Source organism: Amia ocellicauda, chromosome 8 (genome assembly GCF_036373705.1).
Source record: "Amia ocellicauda isolate fAmiCal2 chromosome 8, fAmiCal2.hap1, whole genome shotgun sequence".
Lineage (NCBI taxonomy): Eukaryota > Metazoa > Chordata > Actinopteri > Amiiformes > Amiidae > Amia > Amia ocellicauda.
The window spans coordinates 4,220,590-4,234,191 of NC_089857.1; the positions used below are offsets into that span (position 1 = coordinate 4,220,590).

General features: G+C 40.9%; 1 protein-coding gene across 1 annotated transcript; it reads left to right on the top strand.

Annotated features, from left to right (window-relative positions):
- Window positions 1-1,087: 1,087 nt before the first annotated feature.
- On the top strand, window positions 1,088-11,598 carry LOC136755348 (arrestin domain-containing protein 3). Its single transcript, XM_066711855.1, has 6 exons — window positions 1,088-1,525; window positions 2,192-2,252; window positions 4,243-4,390; window positions 4,702-4,804; window positions 4,877-5,136; window positions 10,765-11,598. Exons 1-6 carry the CDS (start codon window positions 1,267-1,269, stop codon window positions 10,855-10,857), a joined length of 924 nt encoding a protein of 307 aa, XP_066567952.1. The 5' UTR covers window positions 1,088-1,266; the 3' UTR covers window positions 10,858-11,598.
- The last annotated feature ends 2,004 nt before the right edge of the window (window positions 11,599-13,602 follow it).

Here is a 13,602-nt window from a genome sequence, read left to right on the forward strand (position 1 = left end):
TGTGTCCGACAAACAGACAAAGCGGAGAGAGAAGAGGATGAGTGTGAAGACATGGCTGGCAGGCGTGGACAATAGCCTGTCTACTGTGTGTGAGAGCTGGAGATGAGCAACACACCGGCTCTATCCATCCCACAGTGTGATCAGCGCATTGTAGGGTCGATATTTAGCGCAGACCTGGTCAATTACAGATACTAATTGGTATCATATTATTTTCCCTATAATAGAGTATATTAAATTAACCTGCAGTTAACAACCATTGGTATTTAAATATTTTAATACATTTTTAATCTTATTCTCCTGTCATGTTTATTCTTCTTTTGACTTCTTTTCTTCAGTCAGCTCGGCTCTCATTGGCTGATGATCACGTCACTCTCTATGATGGGTGTCGATCGAGTTGTAAATATTAAACATGTTTAATAAAATCGTAGCGGCTCCGATAAGGTTACCATCGGATCGGAGGTCAGCGACGCTTCAGGCCGTCTCTCATCAGTGCCGATTTGTCGTGAGGGCCAAATCGGGCTTAAATCCGTGTAGTGTGACCCCATCATTAAGCTATTATGGTCTAATTATAATAATAAAAGAATAAAAGCCTATGTAAAGAATGATAGCACTGTGATGTTTAAAATAACAATGCACTACTGTGTATTCGATGTGGCACAACACGTTTTTCAGATGTACACCCACAGTCTCTTTTCTGGCTACGCTACTGCTACCAGTCTACTACTTCTACAATCTGTTAGATATAGACAGATTACTAGATACAGAAATAGAAATGAAAAATCATGAATGCCTTTTACATTGTTTGTAATAATAACCAGAATATGCGTGTGTCTATGGTTAATCAAATGTATCGTGGTGCAATACCCAACAGACGTCGGACACTCACCATGACAAGTTGGGTGGAATAATGATCCTATTACGTGGTCTTTCACCACTAACCACTAACAAGCATAGTATCCAGTATTACTTTTTTCCCAACGTGTATGTTCCCTGTACCTCAGAGTTTCTTATTTGTGAAAAACATTTTAAACTGACGTTTCCCTTGGTGTCCATGATTATCAATCATTCCTAGCAAGTCTGCAACCACTCCCTCTTTTGTCCAGAACTGGGATGTGGCTCGGGAACAGAATAAGGAACCTGTGAATAACAAGTTGAAAGTAGTTTGGTAACAGAACTGTTTGTTTTATACAACTCACTAAATAATACACGCAATAAATTATTCAACCCTGTAGCAGCATTACAGTGTTTATATGATTTATCCTCAAGATGTTCAAGGGAACGGTGACCAATCTGTCAATCAGCTACGATGCTCTGAACGAGAGCAATACGTTTTCCAGAGGAGATGTTATATCAGGACGAGTGACTTTTGACGTTTCAAAGGAGATCAAGGTGGAGTATCTCACAGTTAGTGCGAAAGGAAAAGCTTCGGTTCACTGGACTGAAACTGAGGATGAAGAAACAAAATCCTATAATGCAGATGAAATGTACTTTAACCTGGAAAATAAACTCATACAACAGAACTCTGGTGAGATCTTACACATTATATCTGTTTATTTTGGGGTTCAGAGGTGGTGATGAGATCCTTCTTTTAATAATAATTCAGATGGATGCAGACCGGTTACTAACAGCGGGTTTTATTATCAAAATGAACAAATGCGTCTTTCTTTCTTTACTTTCCCATTACAACTCCTCTTCCTGTAATACACGGTGGGGTTAAAGGTCCATACACGCTAGGCGATCAGGTGACATTTATTGCATACGGTGTATTCGTCATCGTTTTGTGTGGGGTATTACTAATATATAGGCTGTAGTTACTTTAAACAATTACAGAATCAATCTTACATCTGTATTTGTAACTTCGATGGGAAATTCATAAACCATTCAAAAACCGTATCTTGTTTTAATAGCAATATAAATGTTACCTTGCCAAGATCTTTAGTAAACATGCACTATCCTAGATTACCTGTGGTTACAGAACGCATCCATGTTTATTGCTGGTGTTCTTAACATGCACATGTGTTTCCAGTAGCAGAGCCTAGTCTGATCCTTGGTACCTGATGCCACTCTGCTATGTATGTTTTCAACACAAAGTGATATGAGCTCAAAGGTGCTTTATGTATAAGTCTCATACGTTTGTTAAGTGATTTGTTTGAATGAAAACTTGACTTAATTTATTTATTTACCCCACCAGAACAAAATACCCTACGGGCAGGAACCCACATGTTCTCATTCAGTTTTCAAATTCCTATGATGTAAGTACCTGACTGAATTAAATTCAAGTTGTCAATAATGCACATTTCTCATACCTTGCTATGCCTCTCTTGAAGAAAAACAATAAATCCAGCAAAAGTTACATAACTGAAGATTGTTGGCTTTCACACTGCACACTTTAAACTTTAGTCTTTTAAATAGTAGTGTAGTGTCAGGACATATACTGGGTAAATGGAGGTGTGTATTCTCTTAAGTGCCAGAAGGTCCTGAATGATTTTCTGTGATATATACAGTGAGGGAAAAAAGTATTTGATCCCCTGCTGATTTTGTACGTTTGCCCACTGACAAAGAAATGATCAGTCTATAATTTTAATGGTAGGTGTATTTTAACAGTGAGAGACAGAATAACTACAAAAATATCCAGAAAAACGCATTTCAAAAAAGTTATAAATTGATTTGCATGTTAATGAGGGAAATAAGTATTTGATCCCCTATCAATCAGCAAGATTTCTGGCTCCCAGGTGTGTTTTATACAGGTAACGAGCTGAGATTAGGAGCACTCCCTTTAAGAGAGTGCTCCTAATCTCAGCTCTTTACCTGTATAAAAGACACCTGTCCACAGAAGCAATCAATCAATCAGATTCCAAACTCTCCACCATGGCCAAGACCAAAGAGCTGTCCAAGGATGTCAGGGACAAGATTGTAGACCTACACAAGGCTGGAATGGGCTACAAGACCATCGCCAAGCAGCTTGGTGAGAAGGTGACAACAGTTGGTGCGATTATTCACAAATGGAAGAAACACAAAATAACTGTCAGTCTCCCTCGGTCTGGGGCTCCATGCAAGATCTCACCTCGTGGAGTTTCAATGATCGTGAGAATGGTGAGGAATCAGCCCAGAACTACATGGGAGGATCTTGTTAATGTTCTCAAGGCAGCTGGGACCATAGTCACCAAGAAAACAATTGGTAACACACTACACCATGAAGGACTGAAATCCTGCAGCTCCCGCAAGGTCCCCCTGCTCAAGAAAGCACATGTACAGGCCCGTCTGAAGTTTGCCATTGAACATCTGAATGATTCAGAGGAGAACTGGGTGAAAGTGTTGTGGTCAGATGAGACCAAAATCAAGCTCTTTGGCATCAACTCAACTCGCCGTGTTTGTAGGAGGAGGAATGACCCCAAGAACACCATCCCCACTGTCAAACATGGGGAGGAAACATGCTTTGAGGGTGTTTTTCTGCTAGGGGGACAGGACAACTGCACCGCATCAAAGGGACGATGGACGGGGCCATGTACCGTCAAATCTTGGGTGAGAACCTCCTTCCCTCAGCCAGGGCATTGAAAATGGGTCATGGATGGGTATTCTAGCATGACAATGACCCAACACACACAGCCAAGGCAACAAAGGAGTGGCTCAAGAAGAAGCACATTAAGGTTCTGGAGTGGCCTAGCCAGTCTCCAGACCTTAATCCCATAGAAAATCTGTGGAGGGAACTGAAGGTTCGAGTTGCCAAACATCAGCCTCGAAACCTTAATGACTTGGAGAGGATCTGCAAAGAGGAGTGGGACAAAATCCCTCCTGAGATGTGTGCAAAGCTGGTGGCCAACTACAAGAAATGTCTGACCTCTGTGATTGCCAACAAGGGTTTTGCCACCAAGTACTAAGTCGAAGGGGTCAAATACTTATTTCCCTCATTAACATTTTTTTGTTGTTATTCTGTCTCTCACTGTTAAAATACACCTACCATTAAAATTATAGACTGATCATTTCTTTGTCAGTGGGCAAACGTAAAAAATCAGCAGGGGATCAAATACTTTTTTCCCTCACTGTATATATATACACACAGACATCTTAAATAATAATTTTGCAGGTCTACTTTATTTTCTCCAAAAAAAATCTTGAAAGAAATAACATTTATATTTTTATTATCAAGGAAAAAAAATCTTTAAAAAGTCTTAATTTATAAATGTGTTGCAGGTGAGGTAGTAATTTATGTATGTATGGGTCCCCCCCCCCCCTTTAAAACAGACTATTACCTTCATCGTTTGTGGGGATGTATGGCAAGGTGGTTTACCTGCTGGAGGCCAAACTACGCAGGCCGTGGCATCTGCCCAACACATCTATTAAAGAGTTTACTGTCATCAACCCTGTTAACATCCAAAGTCCTGAACTGCTGGTATGTATCAATTTCCTATACTGTAGTTTCACATTTCACAACATTGCAAATGAATGTAATTTCATGTAATTTCATTCCTTACATGTTGCAATGATTGTATTGCATTTGCACATTTTGTCACTGCATCTAACTACAGTACTGGAGCAAATTTTCACTCAGCTTTTGTGAAGAAACAGATGAGCATAATAACATTTTAAAAAGACTCCAGTAATGTTGTATCTCTTGTTCAGTCTTCAGTCAGCATAAACAAATAATATATTTAATGTTGCTTTTAAACAGCTATTGCACATTTCACTGATCTGTTTTTGCAGGCCCCACAGATGGCTTCGAAAAACAAGACTGTGTGTTGCCTGTGTTGTGCCTCGGGTCCGATCTCCTTAAGTGCCAGAATTGAAAGGAGGGCCTTCACCCTAGGTAAGAACAACACTGTTGGCTATTATTTGTTATTGTATACTGGTCTTACTGGTCTGTGCTTTTAACCAACAGGTGAATCAATAAGGATCTTTGCAGAAATAGAGAATGGCTCCACCCGCACCATCAGACCGAAGGCACACATTCAGCAAAAGCAGACCTTCTATGCTAGAGGAGAATACAAGTTGTACAATAAAACAATCGCCAGTTTGGAAGGAGAGCCTTTCTTTTCTGGAAAAACAGGAACATGGAGTGGAGAGTTGCCCAGAATACCTTTCAACACCTCCTTCTCAATCCAGAACTGCCACATTTTGAAAGTGGAATACCTAGTTGTGGTGCGTATGGGCGTTTTTAATTCTCTTACCTATTGTAGCCTTTTTTTAATTTCCTTTTCTTTTTCTTTATTGACTGTCTTGAACCTCATTGAAGGAGACTGCCATTTTAAGCCATCGTTTATATGTATTATCAGGTAATCAGATCATGTACAGTGACGGAAAAAAGTATTTGATCCCCTGCTGATTTTGTACGTTTGCCCACTGACAAAGAAATGATCAGTCTATAATTTTAATGGTAGGTGTATTTTAACAGTGAGAGACAGAATAACAACAAAAAAATCCAGAAAAACGCATTTCAAAAAAGTTATAAATTGATTTGCATGTTAATGAGGGAAATAAATATTTGACCCCTTCGACTTAGTACTTGGTGGCAAAACCCTTGTTGGCAATCACAGAGGTCAGACGTTTCTTGTAGTTGGCCACCAGGTTTGCACACATCTCAGGAGGGATTTTGTCCCACTCCTCTTTGCAGATCCTCTCCAAGTCATTAAGGTTTCGAGGCTGATGTTTGGCAACTCGAACCTTCAGCTCCCTCCACAGATTTTCTATGGGATTAAGGTCTGGAGACTGGCTAGGCCACTCCAGGACCTTAATGTGCTTCTTCTTGAGCCACTCCTTTGTTGCCTTGGCTGTGTGTTTTGGGTTATTGTCATGCTGGAATACCCATCCACGACCCATTTTCAATGCCCTGGCTGAGGGAAGGAGGTTCTCACCCAAGATTTGATTTGATTTGATAATTTCTTTGTCAGTGGGCAAACGTACAAAATCAGCAGGGGATCAAATACTTTTTTCCCTCACTGTAAATCTGTGAAGGAATTATTTTAAGTAAACTTAAAATAAGTTTGTGTATGTATGTGTATATACATATGTATGAGATACTTATCATTATTCATCATCAGCAGCCTTTTTTGTTCTTCTGCTGGATGAAGGCCTCGCCAAGATATTTTCACTTATTTCAATGTCCAGAGTCTCTTTTCCATCAGCAAATCTTATTTAATCTCCTCATCTTTTATGTGGTCTTCTTTCATCTCTTGGGATCCATTTCATAGCTTATTTTGTCAATATTTTGTATATATATACAGTGTATGTACTATATAATATATAATGTATGTGTGTGTGTGTGTGTATAAAGTGTCTCAGTAACATTTTGAGCCACCATGAGCCATTAGAACAGCTTGAACTGAGTCAAGTCAATCATCATGAAAGGAGTCCTTGCATCATCACCTATGCTTACACAATTATGATAAAGTCCTTAGTCTATTGGCAAGAATGTATACTTAAATATGTGCATATAGGCATTTCATGCTATACTATAAGAGCATAAAAGGATTTTTAAAATGTTAGCGCATTTACAGCCAAGTGACAAATTAATGGAAAAAATAACAAAAAGTGTCTCAGTAAGGTGATGGGCACCACGAGCCGCTAGAACAGCTTCAATGCTCTTGACACAGATTCTATGAGTCTCTGAACTCTACTGGAGGGATAAACACCATTCTTCCAAAAGATATTCCCTCATTTGACGTTTTGATGATGGTGGTGGAGAGCGCTGTCTAACACATCGGTCCAAAATCTCCAATAGGTGTTCAATTGGGTTGAGATCTGGTGACTGTGAAGGCCATAGCATATGATTCACGTAATTTTCATACTCAAACTATTCAGTGACCCCTCGTGCCCTGTGGATGGGGCATTGTCATCCTGGAAAAGACCACTCAAGTCAGGATAGAAATATGTCACCATAGGATAAAGGTGATCACTCAGAATAACTTTGTAATGATTTGCAGTGATCCTTCCCTCTAAGGGGACAAGTGGACCCAAACCATACCAGCAAAATGCCTCCCACAGCATAACAGAGCCTCCGGACCCCCTCACTGTAGGGGTCAAGCAGTCAGGCCTGTATCATTCTCTTGGTGTCCCACACATGCACTCGCCCACTTGTCCAGAACACTAGCCAGTTGAGCATCTTTGTGACTGAAACTCCTGCCATTCATGCCCCAATAATGACCCCTCTTTCAAAGATCCTTTCCTCTTGCCATCTTGATCCAAAATCGAGGTCAACTGGGCCTGCTCAGCCTTTTTATACATGCCACAGAGCATGATGGGATGTTAATTGCTTAATTGTATCATGCTTTACACCTGTTCGGAGGCATCTGCATTCGTTATGTTAATCCTCTTATTTATTCAGGTTTGTCCATTACTTTGTCACCCGTCTGTGTGTATATATATATATATATATATATATATATATATACATACATACACACACACACCGATCAGCCATAACATTATGACCACCTGCCTAATATTGTGTAGGTCCCCCTTTTGCCACCAAAACAGCCCTGACCCGTTGAGGCATGGACTCCACTAGACCTCTGAAGGTATGCTGTGGAATCTGGCACCAAGACGTTAGCAGCAGATCCTTTAAGTCCTGTAAGTTGCGAGGTGGGGCCTCCATGGGTCAGACTTGTTTGTCCAGCATATCCCACAGATGCTCGATTGGATTGAGATCAAGTCAAACACCATTTACTCGTGATTCATCAGACCAAGCCACCTTCTTCCATTGCTCCGTGGTCCAATTCTGATGCTCACGTGCCCATTGTAGGCGCTTTCAGCAGTGGACAGGGGTCAGCATGGGCACCCTGACTGGTCTGCGGCTAAGCAGCCCCATATGCAACAAACTGCGATGCACTGTGTGTTCGGACACCTTTCTATCAGAACCAGCATTCACTTTTTCAGCAATTTGAGCTACAGTAGCTCGTCTGTTGGATCGGACCACACGGGCCAGCCTTCGCTCCCCACGTGCATCAATGAGCCTTGCTGCCCATGACCCTGTCGCCGGTTCACCGCTTTTCCTTCCTTGGACCACTTTTGATAGGTACTGACCACTGCAGACTGGGAACACCCCACAAGAGCTGCAGTTTTGGAGATGCTCTGACCCAGTCGTCTAGCCATCACCTTTCGGCCCTTGTCAAAGTCGCTCAGATCCTTACGCTTGCCCATTATTCCTGCTTCTATCACATCAACTTTGAGGACAAAATGTTCACTTGCTGCCTAATATATCCCACCCACTGACAGGTGCCATGATGACGAGATTATCAGTGTTATTCACTTCACCTGTCAGTGGTCATAATGTTATGGCTGATCAGTGTATATATACAGTGCATCCGGAAAGTATTCACAGTGCTTCACTTTTTCCACATTTTATTATGTTACAGCCTTATTCCAAAATGGATTAAATTAATTATTTTCCTCAAAATTGTACAAACAATACCCCATAATGACAATGTGAAAGAAGTTTGCATCTTTGCAGATTTATTAAAAATAAAAAACAAAAAAAGCACATGTACATAAGTATTCAAAGCCTTTGCCATGACAGTGTCAAATTCAGTGTCAAATTTAACTCTTTGGCCTGAATGGCAAGCATCATGTCTGGAGGAAACCAGGCACCGCTCATCATCTGGCCAATTCCATCCCTACAGTGAAGCATGGTGGTGGCAGCATCATGCTGTGGGGATGTTTTTCAGCGGCAGGAACTGGGAGACTAGTCAGGATCGAGGGAAAGATGAATGCAGCAATATACAGAGACATCCTTGATGAAAACCTGCTCCAGAGCGCTGGACCTCAGACTGGGGCAAAGGTTCATCTTCCAACAGGACAACGACCCTAAGCACACAGCCAAGATAACAAAGGAGTGGCTATAGGACAACTGTGAATGTCCTTGAGTGGCCCAGCCAGAGCCCAGACTTGAACCCGATTGAACATCTCTAGAGAGATCTGAAAATAGCTGTGCACGCTCCAACCTGATGGAGCTTGAGAGGTCCTGCAAAGAAGAATGGGAGAAACTGCCCAAAAATAGGTGTGCCAAGCTTGTAGCATCATACTCAAAAAGACTTGAGGGTGTAATTGGTGCCAAAGGTGCTTCAACAAAGTATTGAGCAAAGGCTGTTAATACTTATGTACATATGCTTTTTTATTTTTTTATTTTTAATAAATTTGCAAAGATTTCAAACAAACTTCTTTCACGTTGTCATTATAGGGTATTGTTTGTAGAATTTTGAGGAAAATAATGAATTTAATCCGTTTTGGAATAAGGCTGTAACATAACAAAAAGTGAAGCGCTGTGAAAACTTTCCGGATGCACTGTATGTATGTGTATAATATACACTCACCTAAAGGATTATTAGGAACACCTGTTCAATTTCTCATTAATGCAATTATCTAATCAACCAATCACATGGCAGTTGCTTCAATGCATTTAGGGGTGTGGTCCTGGTCAAGACAATCTCCTGAACTCCAAACTGAATGTCTGAATGGGAAAGAAAGGTGATTTAAGCAATTTTAAGCGTGGCATGGTTGTTGGTTCCAGACGGGCCGGTCTGAGTATTTCACAATCTGCTCAGTTACTTGGATTTTCACGCACAACCATTTCTAGGGTTTACAAAGAATGGTGTGAAAAGGGAAAAACATCCAGTATGCGGCAGTCCTGTGGGCGAAAATGCCTTGTTGATGCTAGAGGTCAGAGGAGAATGGGCCGACTGATTCAAGCTGATAGAAGAGCAACTTTGACTGAAATAACCACTCGTTACAACCGAGGTATGCAGCAAAGCATTTGTGAAGCCACAACACGTACAACCTTGAGGCGGATGGGCTACAACAGCAGAAGACCCCACCGGGTACCACTCATCTCCACTACAAATAGGAAAAAGAGGCTACAATTTGCACAAGCTCACCAAAATTGGACAGTTGAAGACAGGAAAAATGTTGCCTGGTCTGATGAGTCTCGATTTCTGTTGAGACATTCAGATGGTAGAGTCATAATTTGGCGTAAACAGAATGAGAACATGGATCCATCATGCCTTGTTACCACTGTGCAGGCTGGTGGTGGTGGTGTAATGGTGTGGGGGATGTTTTCTTGGCACACTTTAGGCCCCTTAGTGCCAATTGGGCATCGTTTAAAAGCCACGGCCTACCTGAGCATTGTTTCTGACCATGTCCATCCCTTTATGACCACCATGTACCCATCCTCTGATGGCTACTTCCAGCAGGATAATGCAGCATGTCACAAAGGTCGAATCATTTCAAATTGGTTTCTTGAACATGACAATGAGTTCACTGTACTAAACTGGCCCCCACAGTCACCAGATCTCAACCCAATAGAGCATCTTTGGGATGTGGTGGAACGGGAGCTTCATGCCCTGGATGTGCATCCCACAAATCTCCATCAACTGCAAGATGCTATCCTATCAATATGGGCCAACATTTCTAAAGAATGCTTTCAGCACCTTGTTGAATCAATGCCACGTAGAATTAAGGCAGTTCTGAAGGCGAAAGGGGGTCAAACACAGTATTAGTGTGGTGTTCCTAATAATCCTTTAGGTGAGTGTATGTGTGTGTTTTGTTTGTATAGGTGATCTGTTCATATATTAGGATGCATGTCTTTTGTGTGTTTGTTGTCTGCCATGACCCTGTGCTGTGTTGAAAATGTGTTGAATTTCGTTTCGACCATAAAATATTCCCATCTAATGTAATTTGGTGAAAAGTAAAATGATGCAATTGATAATACCTGACTGTGTGATAGAATGTTTCTGACAGGCAGATTGAGTTTTGATTGCATCTGTGTTTCTTTTACAGGTTTATGTGGAAATTCCTCGTGCTGTAAATCTTTCAGTTGAGTTCCCAGTGATGATCTCCTCCTTCCCCATGGACCTCCCCATGTACATGTAGACCTGCCTTTGGGAAACTGCTTTCATTGCTGGAGTTCTCTTCTAGATTGTTCAGAAACTGAAAATTCTGAATTCAGAGTTCCACCCATAACCATGCCCTAAGAACTGTGTCAGTTGTTGCTTTCCAAAACTGCATTTAAATGTGCAGACTCCTACCCCATTTGCAAGTGTTTATGTTTACCTTTTACAGCCTTAATCGTTGCAATGTAGAGAGATACGATAGAGGAGTTGCTGGAGTTGCTTGGTACCTCAGGTGACTGTTGCTGTCAGAGTTTTTACTTTAAAATTATTATTTTGATTTAGTTTGGTCATGACTTTGTCCAAGGTGATAAACAATGAACAGGGAACTCTAAACCACTATAACATTAAATATAGAATTTTGTACCTAATATTGAATGTTACACAAAATACAATACAATCCTTAACCAAAGTTGCAAATGAGAAGCAGGACTGCAGCAAGCCAGAATATTTGAGCATTTACATAACATTTAAACAAAGTGCTTATGATGTAATCTTATGAGTGGTGTGAAGTAGTCCTGGGCTTTTGAATAAGAATAATGTGCTAAGAATAAGTAGTTTGTAGGAAAGTGAGATGAACCACAGAATCTACAGGTGGAGTTACAAGTGAGAAGGAACTGATGAAATTTAGTGTACACTGTAGGAATATAGAAAATATAAGACATTTGTTTTTTCTTTGTATATATTTGTTTCTGATTAAAAATACATTGCCTTTTAATTGTCATATGTTGTTGCCTATATTATTTTTTGTACTACACTGGAGGCAATGCTATACAAAGTGCAGCCCAAGATAGCTAATAGCTACCTTAAATTCACATTTAACTTGGCCTGGGTGACTAAGGAATATTTAGCTCTTAGTTTTTACCCTGTGGACCCTGAACTATCCATACATACAGTGAGGGAAAAAAGTATTTGATCCTCTGCTGATTTTGTACGTTTGCCCACTGACAAAGAAATGATCAGTGTATCATTTTAATGGTAGGTGTATTTTAACAGTGAGAGACAGAATAACAACAAAAAAATCCAGAAAAATGCATTTCAAAAAAGTTATAAATTGATTTGCATGTTAATGAGTGAAATAAGTATTTGATCCCCTATCAATCAGCAAGATTTCTGGCTCCCAGGTGTGTTTTATACAGGTAACGAGCTGAGATTAGGAGCACTCTCTTAAAGGGAGTGCTCCTAATCTCAGCTCTTTACCTGTATAAAAGACACCTGTCCACAGAAGCAATCAATCAATCAGATTCCAAACTCTCCACCATGGCCAAGACCAAAGAGCTGTCCAAGGATTTCAGGGACAAGATTGTAGACCTACACAAGGCTGGAATGGGCTACAAGACCATCACCAAGCAGCTTGGTGAGAAGGTGACAACAGTTGGTGCGATTATTCACAAATGGAAGAAACACAAAATAACTGTCAGTCTCCCTCGGTCTGGGGCTCCATGCAAGATCTCACCTCGTGGAGTTTCAATGATCGTGAGAACGGTGAGGAATCAGCCCAGAACTACACGGGAGGATCTTGTTAATGTTCTCAAGGCAGCTGGGACCATAGTCACCAAGAAAACAATTGGTAACACACTACGCTGTGAAGGACTGAAATCCTGCAGCTCCCGCAAGGTCCCCCTGCTCAAGAAAGCACATGTACAGGCCCGTCTGAAGTTTGCCATTGAACACCTGAATGATTCAGAGCAGAACTGGGTGAAAGTGTTGTGGTCAGATGAGACCAAAATCGAGCTCTTTGGCATCAACTCAACTCGCCGTGTTTGGAGGAGGAGGAATGCTGCCTATGACCCCAAGAACACCATCCCCACCGTCAAACATGGAGGTGGAAACATTATGCTTTGGGAGTGTTTTTCTGCTAAGGAGACAGAACAACAGCACCGCATCAAAGGGACGATGGACGGGGCCATGTACCGTCAAATCTTGGGTGAGAACCTCCTTCCCTCAGCCAGGGCATTGAAAATGGGTCGTGGATGGGTATTCCAGCATGACAATGACCCAAAACACACAGCCAAGGCAACAAAGGAGTGGCTCAAGAAGAAGAACATTAAGGTCCTGGAGTGGCCTAGCCAGTCTCCAGACCTTAATCCCATAGAAAATCTGTGGAGGGAGCTGAAGGTTCGAGTTGCCAAACATCAGCATCGAAACCTTAATGACTTGGAGAGGATCTGCAAAGAGGAGTGGGACAAAATCCCTCCTGAGATGTGTGCAAAGCTGGTGGCCAACTACAAGAAACGTCTGACCTCTGTGATTGCCAACAAGGGTTTTGCCACCAAGTACTAAGTCGAAGGGGTCAAATACTTATTTCACTCATTAACATGCAAATCAATGTATAACTTTTTTGAAATGCGTTTTTCTGGATTTTTTTGTTGTTATTCTGTCTCTCACTGTTAAAATACACCTACCATTAAAATTATAGACTGATCATTTCTTTGTCAGTGGGCAAACGTACAAAATCAGTAGGGGATCAAATACTTTTTTCCCTCACTGCACTACACTTTCAGAAATGTACCATTGGTAACTCTTTACTCACTGTACTTAAAGGTTTAAGACATTTAATAGCCTAACAAGTTGGTTTGATGAGATCATTATTTTTAAATTATGACACTATATGAAGAACAACGTATTAATAATATATAGGCCAAGAAAGAAAAATAAACATAATTATTCTGTACATGAGAAGATATGAAAAATAGCCAATGAGAAGACCCTTCAAAACATGATATTT